This window comes from Lupinus angustifolius, chromosome LG01 (assembly GCF_001865875.1).
Source record: "Lupinus angustifolius cultivar Tanjil chromosome LG01, LupAngTanjil_v1.0, whole genome shotgun sequence".
NCBI lineage: Eukaryota > Viridiplantae > Streptophyta > Magnoliopsida > Fabales > Fabaceae > Lupinus > Lupinus angustifolius.
The window spans coordinates 22,967,855-22,990,300 of record NC_032009.1 but is presented as its reverse complement, the minus strand read 5'-3'; the positions used below and the strand labels follow the sequence as shown (position 1 = coordinate 22,990,300).

Sequence of the window (22,446 nt, the reverse complement as noted above, 5' to 3'; positions counted from 1 at the left end):
ATTTTATAGTAGTAAAATGTTCTTTTTTTTTTGTTATTTAATTAGACATGATAATGTTTTTAAATTTTGAATATAAGATTATTAAATATTATAACAAAATATTATGAATTTTTTAGAATTTTTAATGCAAACTGAGTTAACCGATCCAAACATTGACCAACTGGTTGAACCAGTGATTCATTAACCCATAACCCTGACCGAGTCATTAACCGATCCGAGTTTAATAACACTGGTTTAAGGTTAGTATTTATTTAATTATTTTAATATTTCATCTACAAAAGTAAAAAATTAAATATGTAATGTAAAACTTTCAAATAAGAAAATAGCTTCCTAAAAGAAAAAGATTATAAAGTGAATAAGTATGAATGACCTGCACTTATATGTCAATTTATAATTTAGGAGCTTGATGGATAATTATGATAGGACAAAATTTCTATTCACAACAATAAAAATCTAAAATTTTAATTTTATAAAAAGATTTTACTAAATGTTACAAAAGGAGACTAAAGATCAAAATTTTGCATTGAAAAAAAAAACATAATTTCCTATTTCATAAACAAACTATTATTCTTGGTATGACTTTTTTTTGAAGTTTTTAAATCATTGTCTTTGATAAGACTGAAATGATCCGAACCATTAAAAATAAATTTGAGGGTGAACTCATTTTTTTTGTTTTCCACAGGTATTCTTGCACTGTACCACTTGAACCAACGTCCGTTGGTTGAGGGTGAACTCATTAGTTAGCTCAATAATTTATAAACTAAGGACTTGTATAAATATAAATTTTCATCATTAAGCCAACAAATTGATTTGTCCATTTGGACATTCATAAACTTTAATGATTAAAAAAATAGTTGATATCAAGCTCCAATAATTTCAAATCAAATACCAAACAACGAAACTCTACACAATTCAAGTATTTTCAACCCTATTCTTGAGACAACCATGAGCACAAAAAAAAAATCTATTAAAAGAGTTTAAAATATGTACACTTTGTAAAATTATTACTTTTGTCTGAGAGTGTAAAGTTATTACTTTTCAAATCAGCACATCATCCATTATTGATTTGTATTACTTTTGTTTGAAACTCAATAAAATAATTAATAAATCAATAATAGATAATTGATTGATAGTGTAAAAAACATTTACAAAAAAATAAGCAGAAAATAAGTTCACTATTTTGAGTGTTGAAGTCCTTACCAAACATTATGTTGTTGAGAAAAGGATAATCGAAAGTGGTGCCCTAATTTCCGCGCTAACCACCAATTACTTTGTTTTCTCTTCTAAAAAATTTCTCATATAAATTCTAATTTAACATGAGTTTCAACACATTATTTTTTTGGCCCATCCATAGCACCCTTTAAAGTTCAAATTTTTACTGGATCTGATGCATACAAAGATTTAAATCATTGGACCCACTTTCCAGGGAACTCGATTGGCTAGAATTTCACTATCTTTATTTCTAGGGTTAATGTCGGTTGTGATTGGAGGATACCCTTTTGTCTCAAAATGAGATTGACTAAGTAAAGTTTGGTTCTTGATGATTGATTGCAGTGTTTCACTCAATTTGTTTTGGAATTGATGCTTTCTTGAAGAAGGGAATTTTGCCTTTTTTGCTGTCAAATTTATCTGTTTGGTCCTTATTTTTGTGTGTGAATAGTGATGCTAGAATATATGAGTAAGATTCTGTTGTTATTATGTTTAGATTAAAGAGAAGTATAGGCCCTTTGCGTTTCTTGTTTCACCATAATAATCCTCTCATGGCATATTTCATAGGCTATGATCCTTGTTCCCAATTGAGCAAGGCCTTTTCACAGTACTCTCTTTCTTGTTATAATCGCGGCGGCGGCGGCTATATATCTTTACCATATCTTCATAATATGGTTTATGCTAATGTCTCGGGGGTTAGGAGAAGCATTGATTTTAGTACTAAAGGTTGTAGCTTTGTTAGAAGTGATAGTTGTAGTGATGGTATTAATAGGATCATGGTGAAGGCAAAGGCTAAGCCTCGTGGTTTCGCATCTCACCCTAGACACCCAATGTTAGTTGATTTAGAGCAGGCGAATTCTGTTAGGGATGATGGCTGTGATGCTGCACCGGTTAAAAGTGATAATGGATCGCTGAATGGAACTCCTGCTAAACCTCTTAGTTTTCGTGATGATCGTTTGACCGATAAACTAGCTGTAGCTGTTGATATCGATGAGGGTATGTATGCACATGCTTAAGCTGTTGGCTCAGAGCATGCTTTGCATTATTCTTACATGCATATTTTTCTTGTGTAGCTCGACCTTTGTGTTATTCTTATTAGCTTGAATTAAGTTATATGTATATTTATTATGTATTGTCAACTCCGGGTGTGTATAAATAATAAATAACTCACAAAGACTGGCATGCTTTGTTGCATGACTCCCTTGCTTAGCTTATACTTTTTTCTTCATTCTTTAGAGGATTTCTTATCCCCTTGTAATATTCTCCCCTCTTTTGCAATTATTTTTTAATAATAAATAACCTTATACTTTTCATAGTCATCATCATGTAGTGAAGACATTTGATTAGGCATGTTTCTTTCTTGGCTTTTCAATCCACTGTAGATTGGCTAGTATTTACTATTTAGTTTAATTCTAGGATTATCCACTTTTGTGCTTCTTCTGATGTGTTACTTTTTTATCATCTGTTTTTATGCAGTTTTAGGAAATTTTGTATCGGTTCTCAACAAGTTCATTGCTGATAGATATTCGTCTGAGTATTCTGTTTCTGAGTATCACGTGTACGAATTCTTCAAGGTATAATTTGTTGGTTGCTTTGGTAATTCTTTAGTATCATGATAAGCTATTGAACTTTGCAGTTTTTTTAATATTTAATGATGCCAGTGTCCACAATTTGTATGCTTGCTCATTTTTACCTACTTATATAGTTATGTAGCATTAGGAATGATTGACTGAAATGATTGCATGGTCTTGTACATCTATAGTTGTTTTGTCTCGAGCTGCAATGATTGATTCTTTGCATTCGTTGTAACTGGCTTCTGCACTGGTGGTTATATTAAAATATTCACCAATAAAATATCATCCTTATTTTTACAACCCATTTAATCCTTGTAATTCTGTGAATTTGTGCATGTTTATATGTGGAGTCTAATGTATCCTTCACTTCTGTTACAGATATGGAATTGCTCTCGTGATGAAGGTAATTGCATATCCATCAGACTGTTTCACTCATATTCCATGTAGTGAAAAGTTCTGCTATTTCTTATAAAATTTTGTGGGAAAATAAATTATTTCCTTCTCATTTTATTTCATTGATTTGGAGTGTCTTGTTTTGAAATCTGGGCGATCTTTCTTGAGATCAGATTCCCTGTAAAGTGTAATAGTTTTGTTTTCATGACTGGCATATCATGACGAGGCAAGCCCAATTGGTAACATCCATATTCCTTGAATTATTCGACCTAAATTGGTTCTTTTAGTATTGCTGTGTATTTCCAGAAAATACAATGCCAACGGGAAGCATCCGTAGCAAAGGAAAAAATGATTTCTAATGCATGCTGTTGGTCTGGTCACGTGTTTTTAATGTAAAGAAGGTTTTATGCATAATGAAATTCTTGTATGCTTCATGAAGACTAATGGACTGATTGAAGACCAAAATTTTGTTCTGCAGCTGATTTTCGTGTTCATGAGTTTTTCAAGACACCATATTTTATGAACGGGATCCACCCTCTCCCTGGTGCTCAGATGGCTCTTCAGAAGTTATCAAGATATTGTAACCTATCTGTTGTAACGTATGCTTTTGATGTTGAACTTTCTTCAACTTGTAAAGGAATCTTGTCAGCATTGACTAACTCGTGCTGTTATTTATGTTAATGATCAGATCCCGGCAAAATGTAATTAAAGATCAAACAATTGAATGGATAGAGAAAAATTATCCAGGACTATTCCATGAGATTCACTTTGGAAATCACTTTGCTCTTGATGGGGTGTCAAGACCAAAGTCAGAGATTTGTAGGTATGCTCCTTAATCAGATTCAAATGCATCTCCATGATTTGCTTAAAACTGTAATGAGTCTCTGTTCTCTTTCTCATTCGTAAGGTAGTGTTTGGTGTGCGGTAGAACATGATGAAATTTCTATTCTTTTTTAGTCCACTCCTTTTAGTGGATCTAAAATGTTCTATTTTGTTTAAAGAATTACACCAAACACAGAACTGAGCTCATGTTCCATTTTGTCATGTGTACCGAACACCACCTCAGATATAATGTCGGCGCCCAAACTAGAGAGCTGCTTAAGATTCTACATCTCCTTTTCACATTAGACCTACAAACTTGGTGGTTACAATATTCTATTGCTCTGCCATTGACAGGTCTTTAAATGCTAAGGTTCTTATTGATGATAATCCACGATATGCAATGGAGTGCGCTGAATCCGGAATTAGAGTCCTGCTTTTTGATTATGAAAACTCTTATCCTTGGAGCAAGGATGATTCTGTTGATAAGCACCCTTTGGTGACCAAAGTTAAGAACTGGGAAGAAGTGGAACAACAATTAATGTCATTGATAGTTTCATAGTCTCTAAATCTCAAAGCAAGGATTTATGGTGCTGGAGGACTAATGCCTAAAATATCCTTATATACTTGAAGGAGTGAGAAATCATTTGAAGCGGCTTCTAGTGGATTATAGGGTAGGCTGAGTTTGAAGAAATATAACATTGTCATGTATTCTTTTTCCCATTTTGAGCAGCATCAATAAAAACATTGGAACAGTAAAAGTTGTTCCTTATGGTGAAATTCTGTGATTTTACTATCTAAATAACTAGACATAGATTTGCTTACACCCTCCAAGGTTGTACTTGTACAATGTTATGGTTCAATGTTTGACCCTCAAATTTTATGAATGTTGGATTAGGTTGACACATTGAATAAAATCATTAGGCTTTTTAGTCATACAACTGAGGTTGATTCTATTTATTCCATTTAGGGGAATTCAAGTGCAAATTAGTAAGTAAAATGTTTTGCAATTTACATGGAACTAGTATTACTTTTGTTTAAGAAAATGATGAGTGTGTAATGGTAATAAGAAAATATCCATTGCCCTAAGTAAAAAAAAAACTCACCAAGGTGCTAGTTCTGCCTTGGTATTATAGTCTCCCAAGTCAAACATTAACACCCAATATACCCATTGTTACCTTATGTATATTGAGGAATGTACCCACAAGTTGTCACACATTTTTCTCCATGTGTCACAACAATACAATGTCATATGTCAAAATGCTCCATTGTAGGAGATCAAAGTAGATTGACCTATTTTTTCATATATTTTTCTAGGTGGCCTTTTCTTATACATTTTCTAAAGATAACATTGATGTTTTTACTTTTGATAAACTTTCAATGGTTAAGGCAAATCATATTCCTTCCATGAGCTAGTTGATCTTGGCAAATTGTAGAGGTTGTTATGGTTCGTTGTGTTGTCGTCTATCTGGAACTTGAGGAACAAAGTTATTTTTATGGAGAAAGAAGTAAGCTATATTCATGTATAGACATGATTCAGACTAGATCTTGAATCTAGTTATCTTCTTTTGTAACTCTATTTTCTTTAACTTTTGCAAATTGGTGTATTGATTCAAAGTACTATATTAATTGAGCTTGTAAAAATATCAATTATTGATTTCCTTTTGTATTCGGTGGACACCCCTTTATTCTGTTTAATACATTTTTTCTTATAAAAAAAATGCACCTTCTTTACATATAGGATGCTTTATAGCCTTCAACACTATATCCACACAAATTGCCATACTTTTGGAGTGTCGTTTATGATATAGAATAACATGGTATCTATTTAAAAATATTCATGGCCATACCAATCAAACACATCAAAGAAATATTCTCCTCACCCTCTTTAAGTGTATACATGATCGTATGTATAACTTTATCAAGTGATGCCAAACTTATATTATTTCTGTAGTTATTAATCAAACTTGTTACTCCAACCTTGCCCTTAAATGCTAGTTATTAGAATAATCTTATCTTCATTATATTATCTAGAATCATAAGAGTACATCTTTTGTCCTAAACTTTGCACAACTTCACCTCTTGTTTGTCATGAAGTTAATATATATTTAATTCATGTTTTACTTTTCAGACCAATAAGAAACAAGGGGTGCATGGAGTGGTATAAAGTGTAGGATAGAAGATGTGGCTCCTAGAATCATCACATGAATATACACATAAATGTTCATGAATTGATATATTTGCTACTGTATAAAGCCTCTATAAAACTTGCCAGAGAGTTGAATAAACATGATAGTTTATTGATTATTATATAGCATAGTGATTAGTACAGGTGAAATTATTCAACATCAAAAAGGAACCTATACATCAAACACCAGCTATAGAGTTGCAAATTACTCATTCTTCTCTATCAACTTGATGCCATAAGCTTGTATAATATCCAGTGCTGCAAAAGCCACAATAAGAATTCTAATTACTTACAATATTAAACAATTTAATGATATTAGTACCATTGTTTTATAATGGCATAGTATGCAGCTTTTTAAAATTATTGTACATTCTATTTGATGGAAAACTCTTTCCTAAAAGAGAATAATATTAAAAAAAACACTGCAAACTTTATCTTAGGACCATGAGAAATGCTTTATCCTAAGAAATTGTGGTCCAAAACTAACAAACTATCAAGTAACAATGTGACTATTTGAAATTCCATAACCATGTCATTGCCAAATACCAAGTATAATAGTGAGTATTTTTTCTGTTATGTCCATAAAAAACAATATATAATGTGGTTACCTGGATTGTATACTTCAGGTTGAATAGGTCTTAAGACACCCCTTGTCTGAATTTTATTAGTTAATAAGAGCTGCAAAAACAGGTATAAGTAACTCACTAACAGCATTTTCTTGGAATTAAGTATAAAAGAACAGAAATGGACAGGGTCAGAAAGTACCAGAGCTCCAACAGCGGCTGGAATACCAACGGTAAGGGCCATGGCAGTCGTGGTTTTTCCATCGACAGTCTTCCCGAATTCAAGCAAAGTAGCTCTATGATTCTCTGTAACTTGGCTGTCTGGATATTCTACCTCTAGTTCATGGTGCAAAAGCACCATATCCTGATTGCATAATAAGATAAAACTTGTGTTCATTTACAACTTTATTGCACTAAACATTACATGTGTGATTTAAGAAGTAATCTACACAAATTCCTGCAAATTAGTTGCTTTAGAAGTATCGAAGATGATATGTCGGTACAACAAACAAGTTTTTGTTAGTATTGTAGAAAACTACACTAAGCATACATATTTTTGTTTTACAACACTAGGTTCATCATTTGGGAAACTAGTGCTGGAAGCATTAAGCAAATCACATAAAATAACAGAAATGTACCCTTTCAGTGCTAGAGTAGGACAGCCTCTCCTCCATGCGGGAACACACGACATCGAAAGCACTTTGGCTGGAAGCAGGGATTTTTGTGTGCTCAGTAAGTCCCAAGAATCTATATGAAAGAAGACGGACAGGTTAAAAGAATAATTTTCCAAAAGGAAGATAATAAGAGTAGGGTAAATGACTAACATGATTGTTTTTGCTGTCAGGATAGCAGTTCTTTGATCTTTGCAATGCCCGAGTTCTAATATCCTTTCCATGATATCTTTCTCTTCTATGAAGGGTTCATCTGATTCTTCACTTGCAACTTTGAGAAGTTCAGACAAGAATTTTCTGAAAGTTATTCTCTCTTCATTCTTAAGAGAGGGATGAGCTTCATTGTTAAATAAGCCAATCCTAGAAAATGTCCCCATAATCTCACTAAATCCTGCATGCCGAGTCACTATATGTGAGTTACAGAAAGACAAATAAACACTTTATATTCAAAATTTCAACAAACATATCAGATATAGATCAATTAATTTAAAATCATTCATAGAATATTGGAAGTTGTAGTTAAACATGTTTTAGAGAACATATTAATCAGTGTCAAATGTTGGCCTGAAACATATAACATATACAACATGCCTTCATAGCGGAGGGTTCCACGAAAAATGGTTGATGCTTCAGATCCTATTCCGTACAAATCTCCATAAAGTAAAGAGTTACGATTTGGGAGACATTCCAAAGCAAAAGCAGGAAAGTCAGGTATCCTTAGTTTTGTAGCTGAATCATACAGTTTGTCCCCTATTCAAAAAACAAGTGTAGCACAGTGAGCTTATGAGTAATTCAACCAAACGTAATGCAGTTTCAAATCGGAACAAATGCAATAATCTTAGCTTAAATATATTTTTTACCCTGAAAGTTTAAGAGTTTTAATTTGTCCCTATAATTTCTCCAGATTTGGTATTTATTTCATGCATGTTATTATGATGAAGTGTATGCATACAGATTACAAAGTCATGCTGAGAGCTTTATAAAAAGCTTACCATCCACATGTACAGTTTCTCCACGGTACTTGTAGGTGGCAGGATTGCGCCCTGCTCGGATAGCCCCTACAGGACTCCAACTGAAATAATTGGTAACCAATGAGTTCCATAATTTTGAGTTATTACTTGCGTATCCCTTTCAAACTATCAAAAGGTTCTTTTCATTGTGGAACCATTAGAGTTCATTTGTGAGTTGATTTTTAGAGGAAAATAAAGGGGGGAAAAGGCTTCAGAGTCATTTCACAAATGTATTTTATTGCTCCTAAGCCTTTTCTTACTTTCTGTTTCCTACAAAGCCCAACTTACAAACAGACTCGTAGACAACTTTTAGTTAGGTACAAGACACTCCAAGAAGTACCTGAACTTATAGGCTAATGGATTGTTAGCAGCTTCAGGACATGGAATTCCACCACAGTAAGAAGTGAAAGACTTTACTTTCCCCTTCTTCATATGAGCTTCGTCGATCATCTTCATTGCCATCATGTGATCTGGATCATCAAACAAGTACAAAGCCGATTTTAGTTAAAAATATGTAAAGTTCAAGAATTTTCATAAGCTGGTTTCAGACAATATGTGCTAGCATAATAATAAGTAAATATGTAAACAAGTATTTATGTAACTCTTACCAATCCCTGGGTCCAAACCCATCTCACCAAGAATTGTAATACCAGCATCTTTAGCACTATCATCTAGCATTGACATGGAGCTATCAACATAGCTAGCAGTAACAAGATGCTTTTTCAGCTGCATCAAGAAACATATTCATTTACTCCGCGAGAACAGAGAAAGAAAACTTATGTACTAGCATTTAAGAAAGCATTGTGTCTCAGAAATGATTTTCCTAGATTACTTAATATGTTCTCCTTTCCCCATTGGAAGACTAACCTTTAACTTCAACTTAGATTTTAATTTCAAGAAGTGACTTCAAACCTTGTCACAGATTATAATAAGTTCAATATATTCCTTTATGAGTATAATATGTTAAGGATATGCTTCATACAAAAGCTCATGACATTCTATTTCTTTTTTTGTTAATAAATATCATTTCACTTGAATGTTAATAATAACATAAAATATTGTGAAGTACCTCAATGCAAGCTTTTGCTACTATAATGTGACAACTAGCAGGCAGCAAACTTATAACAACATCAACCTGCAGACATCGAAAACAAGAAAAATGCCTTTAAGAACACAAATAGAGATCGATATGTTGCAAGATGGGAATCATAGTCAGCATTAGCCCATGATGATAAATTCAAAGTTGTGAGTACATTAGTTTATAGGTTTATAATATTTAGAGATCTGAACATGCTTTCAGAGAGTGCTTCACGAAAGACTATATGTACCTGTGAAATATACTTATAAAGATTGGTACTATCCGTCACATCAAGCTGAATTCCAGTTACACCAGGAATGCCCTCTACAATCTACATTGATATTTTATTATCAGATCCATGACCCCTATGCAAAATTATGCTTCCATAGAAGATCTGATCTAAAAGCAGAAAAAAATAGTCTAAGTACCTGCTCTGCATCCTTTAGATACAGAGATCCCACAATGACTTCAACATCGATATTATCTTCAAAATCATCTTCCAGCAATGTTTTATACAGTTGGCCGGATGAAAGCGTTTGAATTGATGATAACATCTCGGCCGCCGGTTGACAGACCCGACCAGCACCAAGAATTAACACTGCAGCCTTCTTTTTGGGATCAGGTTCCTTCTTTATACCATTCTTTTGGACCTTACCAAGCTTAAGTGAAAATTTACTTGAATCTTGGTTTAAAATTCCATCGTTATCAGTTGGATTAGCAAGAGAAGTTAAGGAGTCAATTATATTATCCAGAACAGCCCTGTCATCTGCACCAACCTGCAGATAACCCAGCATAGTTTAAATCACAGTTGCCTAGTATGATACAAAAAACATATTTTGAATGTAATTTTAATAAAAATGACTAAAGAAACTGCATCAGGCCCTTTAGCTTAGCCGAGCCTGAATTCACAGTTGAAACTTCTAACAGGATACAAATGACAAGGTTCTCCATAAGGAGGATATAATGACTGAGAAATCTAGATTTCCTTTTCATGAATTCCATATCTAGCATTACCTTAAGATTAACTTATAACCAATCCATCTAATGTACTTGATGACGAGAAAAATTCATTATCTTAGCTCAAAAACAATGAGAGAGCTCTCATCTTTTGAGTCAATGGATAAGCAGATCAGTGGTAAAAATACCAAATCCAAAAATTTTGTAGCCACATTTGGAACATCTTACAGATATGAAGTGGATATTCAATATTGCACTACAAGATAGAAAAGAACATGTTTGATGGGCATGTGTTCGAAATAGATGATTTCTTACTTCAAGTTCTGAGTATGATATGACTTCAGAGCTTTGACCAACATGGCAGTTGACTAAGCGGAAGGAGCCTCCTTTAGCTTCAATAATATCTAAGGCCTCATTTATCAGAAACTGATCAAATAAGTGACCACTCAAAGATACCTGTCCATAATATTCAGCAATCTTAATCAGAAGATGAACTAGCAAGTAGTAATTATTCGAATTTCAGATTACCATGACTATCTAGTAATCTAGTACACAAACTAGTCTTGGCATAAGGAGTACAACAGATAGTAATATTGTAACTGAAGAACGCACCGATATATTGTATTTCCACTTGTTCGAAAAAGAATTCGCTGAGTTATCTGGTACTTCACTGCAAGCGAAAAGACGAGTGTGCTTATTATTACTAGGCAGGATTGCTCTTGCAAATTTACATTTAAGGATACAGACAACCAAGAATGAATTATAGATAGGACACGTACTCTGAATCAGACTTCCGCATGCGTGAGATATATTCAAATAAGGAGGTTAGAGCACCTCCGTGAGCAATGCAAGCTCTCCTCAAGTGAGCAGGCAACATTGTAATGTCGGTAGCAGAAGCTAAATTTATGACAAATTGGGACAGTATGTTTCCAAAATGTTGGGAAGCCTAGCCATAACGAAATTGCATATTCAGTAATTTTTCGAAACCTACAATATTATCTACTTCAATGGAAGTAAATGATTTATAAAATTAGAAGTCGCAAACCTCTTTTGCAAATTCTGTTGGAAGAATGTCAACAGCTAAACATAACACACCATTCCCCTCCATATCGTCATGGTAGGAATCCGTAATTGGATCATATCTAGCAACAATGTTAAAAACACAACACTGTAAGTTTGTGTAATTGAACTGACAATGCAATATTCAGAGTCTATCTCTAATGCACAACAATAACCGATGATATAAAATTTATAAATGACTCGCACAAACTAGTGACATGGTTCCACCATTGATATACCTGAAGAAGGGTGAATCGATTAAAGTAGATCGGTTAACAAACTCTATTGAACCCCCGATATCACATGTTATGTCTGCTATTCCAACAAGTGGGCACCCCTTTCTCGTTAAATCTTGCATCTGCTTAGAGCTCAACAACCGAGGAAATCTTTTCTCCCAATACATGCAATTGACTAACACAAATAAATGTAAGTAACAATGCTTGTTAATAAAAATCAGTTTATCAAGAAACAGTTTAAGTTAAATGTATCAAAAACAGAATACTAATATGTGTTGAGATAACTTGACAGTTATTCAGACTCTCATGGTCTACCAACATATGAATTATATAAGTCACCCATGAAAAACACACAAGAATTGAGAATAAAAGAATTTTATGAAGGAGCATTTCAGGCGAACATATCCAATAAACATGGAAGGCATAGTTTTGTCTAATATATATTTTTGACAAATGAGCAAGTAAGATGACAAATAAGTGCATACAATTTGCTTCATAGTAATTCATGACAAAGAAGGTGAAGCCGAAACAAAATTACTAGCTACCCATAACACTTAAGCTATGCGAGTAACATGACAAATAAGTGCATACAATTCGCTTCAATAACAGAAGCATGAAGAGACCTACCGATTACAGATGCATATGGTGCTACTTTTTCATGGAAAACGGGATTGTAGTGTTCGGGATGTGCATAGTAATCGGCCTGAAATAACCAAAAAGTTAGTATAGTAGATATAAATCTCACCCCTGATTAACAGACAAAAGACATTCTTAGTAGATAAGTAAATAGATAATAGGAGATCCTGAAACACTCAAGCGCCAAATTGACTAACTCACTTTGTCAAAAACTTTCATGGGATCTTTGGGTTCAACCATGTCTTGGGCAGTGACAACACAACCGTAAACGTGGAAAACTCTTTTTGACGGATTCTGTGGTTGATCTGTGTCCTGAAAACAAAGTACATGTGAGGCGAAGTACAAGAGATATGCTAGGCATCTTAAAAGCAACACAATAACATGACATTTTCAATATTCTGTCAACTTATTATTTGAATCGAATTTACTTGAATTCCTAATGATTTCATTAATTCATACTATATTAGGTATTTTATTGTATTTGTGTACTATGTTCTATACTTCTAGTCATATGTGATTACTATTGTGATGATGTTGTGAGAAAGTGTTGCATTCTCTTTCTGCTCAAACTGCACAAAATTTGCAGTAATTCGACTTGGAACTTCGTAAAAATCACATGAAAGTAAAGATGTTATGATTAAAAACATGATAAAGTTTTACCCAAAGAACACTCATCATAATAACACTCCTAAGTCCTAACACAATAACAATCCTAATAGTAAAACAAAACTTACCACTTTATGTAGGTCAGGCAGTTTACTTGGATCCACAAAGGTATGAGGAAGAAGCTTAAATATCTCTCGAGCGCCAGAACAAACTACAGGGAAGGAAGAGTTTAACATTAACTTGGCATAAATAAATAATTAGTCCATGAATACAGCTAGTGTAAGAGTTTCATTTTTCATTATGAGTCATTTCTTAACAAAGACACCTACAAAGACATTATTGCCATACCGTTTCCTGAACCAGTAAACACGAAAACCAGGGGACAAATCCCCAACGGCAATCCCTGCGTTGCAATTTCTTCGCCGACAGAGATCACAGCAGCCTTAGCAGCAGCTAAGGAAGGGTACATGTAAGATGCTCCCAGTGATAGGAAAGGTGTTGAGTACCCAAGACTTAAAAAACCTGCGATATAATAAACAAATGAGATGTATAATTTGAAGAATGAATATTACTAGATAGAGTCTATGAAAATATGATACAAACATGGGTATGAGAAACATACGCTGTCCTAATCCGTGTAAGAAGTCGATCATTCCAGCTCTACCAGCAAATTTTCCAAATGCAAGTAACCTTTGTCCATTCTCCCCAACAATTAATTCATAGTCAAATAATGATGCCTGCTCAGCCAGGATCTACAACAAAGGGGAATAGCAAAAAAGAAGTTAGAATTGACAAGAAACCACCACAAGTTCGAAGAAAAATCATGTTTCAACCATGAAGAATTGGATGTATATAATATATATACCTTATCCAGTAAAGGCATATTTTCTTTCTGTGCCTTATGGGTATGGGAGAAGAAAGCATAACCTCTATCTGGTAAAATCATCTCTAGCTGCACCAAAGCCATAATACCAATACCATCATATACATATCAATGCTTTAACACTTAATTAGTTCATCTGATACATTGAAATTCAAAAAAAGTTTTACGTTGACTATTAACTACTTAACGCAACTTTCACATTTCTTTTCTGGACTTACGACCAACTATGTATAGTTTCGCGACAAAACATAACTTCGGCAGGGTTTGATGCAACAGGTAAAAAAGGAATTAAAATGAAAAGAAAATGGAACCTTTGGTTGCTTGATGCCAAGAATGAGACCACATTGTGACAAGTCTTGAGATATTTCACAGCCAACTTCTTCATAAAGAGCATCATGGTGAATTCTCTTAGTGGATGGCTGCACAATAATTCTAGAAACTCCTGTTCTACCATGAAGTAATCTAGCACAGTGTGATGGTGCTAAAGGTGCCCTTCTTTACCATTTATTCACTGATTCTGCCAGAACCCCAACAACTCCATTCCCAAGCATGATTGCTAGCTCCTCAATTCAAATCAACTCTTCATTCATGCATTCATTCATTCACTTATTAGCTCAAAAACAAATCAACAAAAACACACAAACCCACCACCTTTTTTTCTTATACTAAATTAATACTATAATATGAAAGATTTGAATTTGATCACTAAACAAATCAGATTCAGAAACTATATACTGTTGAATTGAATTGAATTGAACAAGAAACAGGATCATACTTACAAGTTATTGGTGAGTATTATTATGTATGGGCACACCAAGTGAAAGTACCAAGACACTTTGTGCTGTTACTTGGATTGTTGTGGATGTTAGTCTCAACCTTTTAATATAGAAACAAAAATTGAAAACAAGATTATGAAACGTGCATGATGATAATGATGATGAGGTGTCAGATAAGTACACTCAAAAAAACATGTTAAGGAAGCCAATAGTACTAGGACCCGTTTAAACAAAACATAACTCTTTCAAGTTTCAACACATAAATAATAGTCATTATAACAATCTTCTGTTACCTAGAGAGAGAAATAAAAGACTTTTCTGCCCAAACAAATAGTTAACATTTCTGCTTAGCCACTAACTCTATGTTTGAGCAAGATTATATAGGAAAAAAAAATTGTTTCCTACATGTATTCTCATACTAGAATCAATTTTGTCTGAGCTGAGAATATCTATAGACTACAAGAATGTGGAGCTAACTCTCTCAACAAGTATTTTTTCATCCATAAGACTCGAACTGTAAATCATGCTTAAGAAGAATCAAGCATGTATAGATTTATACCCCTTGAACGAAATAGATTGTACCAAGTTTGTGTATTGGATAAATTATTAATATTTCATATGTGTCGTATGCCATCAATGATAGATTAAATAATTAAAATTTTAATTTAAATATATTTAGAATTGATGAGAGTACAATTTGTGGGTATTGTCAGAATTCTTAAAATGAGGATGTCTTAGACCATCCACATTGAAGAACAACATTTCTATTTTTATTTAGTCTCACACATTATTTTATAATTATTACAACTCCCGTAAAATAATAACATATATTTTTTCCTCACAATGGCAAACATCATTTTTATTCTTATTTGGGTCCCACAACCTATCCATATTTTTATATTTTATAATAAATATAATAAAATATTAAGAATAATTATTATTTATTTATTAATAAATTAAAAATAGTTATTAATTTATTGCCTAAAATTATTGACTAAAAGCTATTGCCTAAAAAACTTAATTTCTTGTAATTTTCTGGAATTTAATAATTTATTGCCTAAAATTAATAAATTATTAATTTCTTGTAATTTATTAATTTTCTGCAAAAAAAAATATTTTTTTCTGGAATTTTTGTAATGTTTATGGATATTTTAATATTTATAGAAATATTTATATATATATTTATTCTTTTATTGCGTATTTTCATTGCACTTCTCTTTTAACAATGAGTTTTCTTATTTAAGAACAAAACACGAAGAATAAAAATATCACAGAATAAGAACATTCTTATTCTATTAAGAACAGCCTTAAAAACGATCAGTATCAGTGCTCTTATGACTATAGAGAATGTTCCATCAAAGTATATTTGGAAAGGAAATAATGGAAATAGTGGTTAGGTGGTAGGACAGTATTTTGACGTGTCATGTACGTAATATTCTCATGTATGATAAGCAAATCAGATAAGCTTCACATGTTATTTGTTTATTGGGAACTTCGTGACGTGACGTAATTCAATTCACAAACTTCAAAAAACATCACTCTCATATATCTCATCGATGTGGATGTAATGGTGTCTATTTATTTCAATTTAGTCTCAAGAGTCAAAAAAATCAAAACCTAGTCATAAAAGGTCTAAAATAGCCCTTAAATATTTTATAAATTAAGAATCTAACTTCTAGTAATAAGGTGTTAGTTTAGTGTATATTTTCAAGATAATTGAAAGGTCGAATGTTCAATTCTTATGAGCGACATTTGTCGAGAAGAACAGTCACACAAAGTGTTATTAATACCGCACTAATCACTAACTCGGTCAGGATACTTGTACAGTGGTATACTGATTTAACTGACGCTTCACTAATTAAATCACATATTGACGAAACTAGATATACATATATAATATATTAACATTGATATTGAAAAATCAATAAAAAACCAATAATTTTTTATTTTCATTAAAAAATTACTCTTAAATAAAAAACGGTTGGTAAGGTTCAATTGAAAATCAGTTAGTATGATTCGTTTTGGCTAGTTTGACCGATATGATTGTATGATCGATATAACTATTATACATTACTGATATTGGGACCAATTTACCAAACTGGCTGACACGAACTAATTTTTACAACACTAGTCACACACAACCCTTACTCCGGAATAACTTATTGCACTAATATGGGTCTAACTAGTGTAACTTAATTTAGGTGTAAACAAGTCACTCTTCATTTATATTATATTATATATATATATATATAAAAGGGCTATTTGAATCATTTATGATACACATACATATATTGTGACATAAGAATCAGTAGCTGGATTTCAAAAACGGAGGTTATAGGATAACATTAGCTTTAAACAGGAAAGTAATTATAATCGAAAGTATTAATTAATTAATTAATTGTATTAGATATATTTAAGAAAAAAAATAATAGACATAGACGGTAATAGATGTGGAAAGGATTTGATATGTATATACTGACAGTTTAAATATTTTTTATACTGTCAGTAAATCCTCACTATTCATATGTTAGTTACTATTAACTTTAAAATAAAAGTATACAAATCAATTGATGAATAATGTGTTGACAGTGTAAACATTTTTAAACTGTCAATGCATAGATTTTAAATGATATTATCGAGAGAGGGGAATCATTTCATTTTGATATGCTTTAATCTTCAATGCGTTCCCTTTGTTGCGTTAATAGGTTAGATTGGGGATGATTATCCTAACATGATGAAAGACCTAACTATAATTCATTTCATTTTCATAATATGCATTAATCTCATTTTAGACTTTATAATACGGGCCTGGGGAAAAAGGCACGTAGTTGCAGTAAACAAGGCAAGGCTTATATAAAAAATATGATTGAAGAGAAAAATTGTTGGTGGTAGATCCAGATTCTATGTAATGGGCCTATGATCAAGTGAACTAGATGAAGTGTTTTGTTTGGGCACTTTAGCCCTGTCAAAATTGTTACAACCCACCAATCAATATTTTTGGTACATCCCAACAACCAATATATGAAAACAAAATGCTACACTTACCTTTTTCAAATTTATTATTAAATGTGAGCTTATCTGCTGTTTCACTTTTTTGTTTCACTCTATGTCATGTCAGGAGGTATTATTGATTAGAAAAATATTTAATAATTATAATTTTAACTTAAATAATTTTTTCAATCAATCATAATTGATGGTTTATGAATTGGTGTAAAAATGTGACTACATATATGTTCATTTATTAGAGAATGATCTATTGTTACTTGTTTTGTCTTATATATTGTCTTGCATTAATAAAACTATGTTATATTAATTAAAAAATTAAATATTTATTGTTATCATTTTTACTTCATTACTATTATTTCAGAAAAACATATAAATAAGATCTATGGTAATAGATCATCTCTATTCATCATCAAGGGTCGGTATCTAGCTACCTAAATAGGTTGTAATATGACAAATTTTATTTGGTGACATGTCTCTGTCTTTCTTATGAAAATCATGCAACAGATACATGTCCCCCAAGTAACCTTCGAGATTGTGGAGTGACTCATTGAAAACGATTGAAAACGATTGAAAACAATTAAAAAAAGGTGCTTGAAATGGTTTCTATGTATCATGTTACTTTTATAACTAAACTTCAAAAATTTAAATAAGTTAATCTCACTATAAGAAGTTATATCATTTTCACCATATATTCCTTCATCAAAGTGTAATATTCATCATATAGTTGCATGCATGTTACAATCTACCATTTTATCATCCTTAACTTTCTTCTTTTCATTTCTTAAAAAGAAAATATATCTGTATAAATACCTTATAAATCTGTGGTATATCCCAACTTAGCAGAATTGTCTTCGTTTGGTGAAGGACATATCTGTGTTTAGACAAAAAAAGAATATTATAACTATAATTACAAAATATATTAAAATAAATATTGTAAATTAAAAGAAAGAAACGTGAATCAGAAGTAGACTTTTTTCAATGTTTTTGAGTTGGCCAAGTAGATATATAACATTACATTTCAATGTTATTTGAGCTTTTCAATTGGTGTTGAATCAAGACTGGGTTTTGTCGATTAGTTGGAAGCAACAAGGTTTTATGATTAGAAACAAAATGAGCAACAAAGACACTATAATAGTCTAGGAAAACTTGAAGAAAAAATTAAAAGGGACGAAGAGACATGATGATATGAAATATCTTTGATTATTCCATTCATTCAAGTCAAGAATATATATACATGTGACAGCCATGGATTATACCTATTTATTTACCAACTAAATTTAAGCTAATTGGAAACTAATTATAGTGGTTACAGATATGGAAGAAAAACCTACTTGAAAACCATAACATGTAAAGTTGTAAAATATTGGAAATTTCGATTCTAAAATCTGTTAATTGTATGTCAGGGAAAATAATTTCTACCAATAAAGTGTAAAAAGGTTCATCTAATAAAAGTGTAATTTGTAACTAGATCTAGCTTTTCCTTTTCTTTATTTTTAATATGCAATTTAACGAACAAAAAGTTGATTATACTGTATTTATTTTTTGGTGAGTAAACCCCATTAATGTTCGCATTAGTGTTAGTAGTTCATGCCAAGTTTCCATAAGAACTTACCACATGATATGATATGGTTGTTACTTTTACTTGCCATACTTCAGGTACAAAGCAAGCAAACAAATGCACATGCATGATGCACCAAGATTATAATATACTCCTTAATCTGTCCAAATCAACCACCCATTGCCAAAATAAATAGCATATTTAAGACTCTCCAATATACCAATAAGATGTTGATTTAGTGGTGTAAAATTTCATATCAAAAAGTTAAATATTCAATTTCTAATAATGACATTTATTGAAAATTACTCACACACCCCAAATTTTTTAATTATCCTTGATAATAATACAAAAAGAACATTATGTAATATTGAAAGAGATAGTTATACATGGTTGGGTTTATTGAATTCATTTTAACCATCGATTTTGTTTTAATCCACTGTAGTACATTAAAGAAGATTAACAATTATTCTAATGACATTGCGTAAGAAAAATAAAAAATAAATTGTCTTGTAAAATGATTTTTCACATATGAAAAAGTATTATTACTACAGTTGAGCTCGTAGATATACTAATTATTATGAGGGTGAAAATCTCTTGTTTTCATTGATGTTTTTAATGGTGTCCCAAACCAATCAAAATGCATCATTTAATTAGAGGAAAAAAATTATAAAAAAATAAATTAATATTTTATATTATTTTGTAGAACACAATTGAACAACGACATGGAGATCCCGATTCTTATTACTAATGTGAAAGTAATGTGCACTATATATCATTCCGTATTGAAGTTAAATACATCCCAAAATGAATAGAGATTGTCATAGATGTGCATGAAAAACGCCATGATACCCCCAATTAAGTTTTTTTTGTTGAAAATAAATGGTCACAGAAAGGTTGGTTCTTCACAGTCCAAATCCAAAATGGTGAAGTAAAATTGAGCCATTGATTTTGATTCCAATAGATTTATGAGTGTGGCGTGTATAAATAAAATGGAGCCAGCCACATGCTGTATCAACAAATAGACCACTCATCTCATATTCCACGTTTTTATCTTTCTTTCTCAACTTAGTCTTCTTTTCTTCTTCTTTTTTCCTTTAGCACATGTAAATATAATATGAGAAAAAGATAATGTAATGCCGGTGTAAGTGTTTTTTACACTATCTGTCATTCATTTTTTATTATAAAATTAATTCTTAAATAAAAGTAACTTAGATAAATTATGAATAATACATTGACTGTGTATAATAAATCATGAATAATATATTGAGTGTGTATAATTTTGTACACTATTAGTACATATATAATGTAATCTGATATATATTTAGAGATCTTAAAGCTAAAACTGCATGCAATGTAGCAAGCTGTGAACGCGTTTTAGATTTGAAGCATTGCCACTTCTTCTCTAAAGCAACTAACTTTATTGCTTTTGTCAAAGATGCATTTGGGAATTGGGGCCATGGGCAGAACTAGATGTCTATGAAATGTGAATATGAAAACATATGAGAGACCATCATCATCACTCTTTCAAAGCGTGTTTTATGGATCCGATTCCCAAACATAGATGTTCTTTGCTGGTTCAGACCTTTTTTCTTTTAGTTTTGTTCTTTCTTAGGATTTGGTTTGTGCGGTTGTGCCTGTGTTGAGAATCTAAAACTAATTAAGACGTTGATGTTTCTGTAATATATTGGATCGTGGATGAATTGAGATTGCATAACTTACATAATCTTAATTCACAGGATGATCATACAGTTAATTTTATTAAACTGTGTTAGTCCAAGTGTGTTGGGAACAAGCGAACAATCAAATAGTAAAGAGTATAGAGACAAGAGAATAACATAAGAGATTTGGTAACGAGGTTCGGCCAATTGTGCCTACGTCCCCAGGAGCGTTGAGCGGCTACCACTATATATTATTAGAGAATAAGGATTAGTGTTTTACTATTCTTCTCCGTGTTACATTAGGTCTACATAACATCAATATATATAGCCCTCTACCCCAACCCCTTTACATCAGCCCAAGCCCATAACTTGTATTGTTGTTATCTAGAGATATGAGTCATGAACACTTAGTTTGTGTAAATTTGTTAATGTTCCATGATTATTCTGATTTCGCTTAGTTAAATGCTTTGGTTGTGAAACTGTGCAAATTCGGAAGATAATTGTTGAAATCTGAAATTAATCTTTTGAAACTGAGGATTGAGTTATGAACAAAAGAACCAAAGAGATTTAGTCGTTTTATTAATTTGATTTATAAAACTGGGTGGACTTCTGTTTCTGAATTTGATTTATGTTTATACCATCCAACAACAAAAACTGCCTTGTGTGTGTGAGTATAAAGTGTTTGAATATTTGCTTGAAAGATAATCCTTGAGAAACGACCTAGGAGTCATTTCCTAGTACTGTAGTTTTAATTGTTATATTATTTGTGTCGGGTACGGCCTCGATCAATCTGTCTTTGGACACTGATCTAGGGAAAGCTTGAAGTGATTTGCCAATGGAGTGCTCACTACTTTAGCATTGCTCATATCAAATCTCTCTAAGATCTTTTCAACATAGCTTTGTTGGGAGAGCCATAGTTTTCTAGCTCCCCTATCCCTGTGAATCTCCATCCCAAGAATCTTCCTAGCAGCCCCTAAATCTTTCATGTCAAACTCCTTACCTAGCATGACTTTCAGCTCATTGATATCACTTAAATGATTAGCAGCAATCAATATATCATCAACATAAAGTAACAGAAAAATAAACGAACCATCGTCAAGGCTTCTCACATAAACACAGCAATCATACTCACAACGCTTATAACCAAGCTTCAACATATAAGTGTCAAACCGCTTGTACCACTGTCTGGGAGACTGCTTCAACCCATATAGAGACTTCTTCAACTTGCAAACCAAGTGACTCTGTCCAGCTGCACTGAACCCCTCTGGTTGTGTCATGTAAATTTTCTCCTCTAATTCACCATGGAGAAAGGCAGTCTTCACATCCATCTGTTCTAAGTGCATATCCCGGCTGGCTACCAAGGCAAGCACTGCCCTGATAGAAGTGTGTCTCACCACTGGGGAGAAAATCTCATTGTAGTCGATCCCCTTCTACTGTGAATACTTTTTTGCTACAAGATGAGCCTTGAATTTTTCCCCTTCCTTTTGTGATACTGCTGGCTTCCTCATGTACACCCACTTGCACCCAACTGCACGCTTGTCTGGGGGCAATGGAACAAGCTCCCAA

At 32.4% G+C, this 22,446-nt stretch overlaps 2 protein-coding genes across 4 annotated transcripts; one reads left to right on the top strand and one right to left on the bottom strand.

Moving 5' to 3' along the window:
* On the top strand, positions 1,698-4,933 carry LOC109356550. The gene is made up of 6 exons (XM_019599928.1): positions 1,698-2,205; positions 2,686-2,783; positions 3,162-3,186; positions 3,655-3,775; positions 3,865-3,999; positions 4,353-4,933. Exons 1-6 carry the CDS (start codon positions 1,698-1,700, stop codon positions 4,555-4,557), a joined length of 1,092 nt encoding a protein of 363 aa, XP_019455473.1. The 3' UTR covers positions 4,558-4,933.
* On the bottom strand, positions 6,247-16,140 carry LOC109356534 (alpha-aminoadipic semialdehyde synthase). 3 transcript variants are annotated; one of them, XM_019599915.1, is made up of 25 exons: positions 16,130-16,140; positions 14,194-14,462; positions 13,865-13,951; positions 13,622-13,751; positions 13,348-13,521; positions 13,128-13,210; positions 12,595-12,705; positions 12,385-12,460; positions 11,761-11,932; positions 11,508-11,604; positions 11,242-11,408; positions 11,075-11,132; positions 10,778-10,918; positions 9,934-10,281; positions 9,756-9,836; positions 9,497-9,562; positions 9,036-9,153; positions 8,768-8,897; positions 8,410-8,489; positions 8,009-8,167; positions 7,571-7,808; positions 7,385-7,493; positions 6,949-7,110; positions 6,792-6,861; positions 6,247-6,441 (listed from the first exon to the last, which is right to left on the bottom strand). In XM_019599915.1, exons 3-25 carry the CDS (start codon positions 13,943-13,945, stop codon positions 6,389-6,391), a joined length of 2,904 nt encoding a protein of 967 aa, XP_019455460.1. In that variant the 5' UTR covers positions 13,946-13,951; positions 14,194-14,462; positions 16,130-16,140; the 3' UTR covers positions 6,247-6,388. The 3 variants fall into 3 exon arrangements, with proteins under 3 accessions (XP_019455460.1, XP_019455452.1, XP_019455443.1); XM_019599907.1 differs by lacking the exon at positions 16,130-16,140 and adding an exon at positions 14,658-14,843; XM_019599898.1 differs by lacking the exon at positions 16,130-16,140 and adding an exon at positions 14,662-14,843.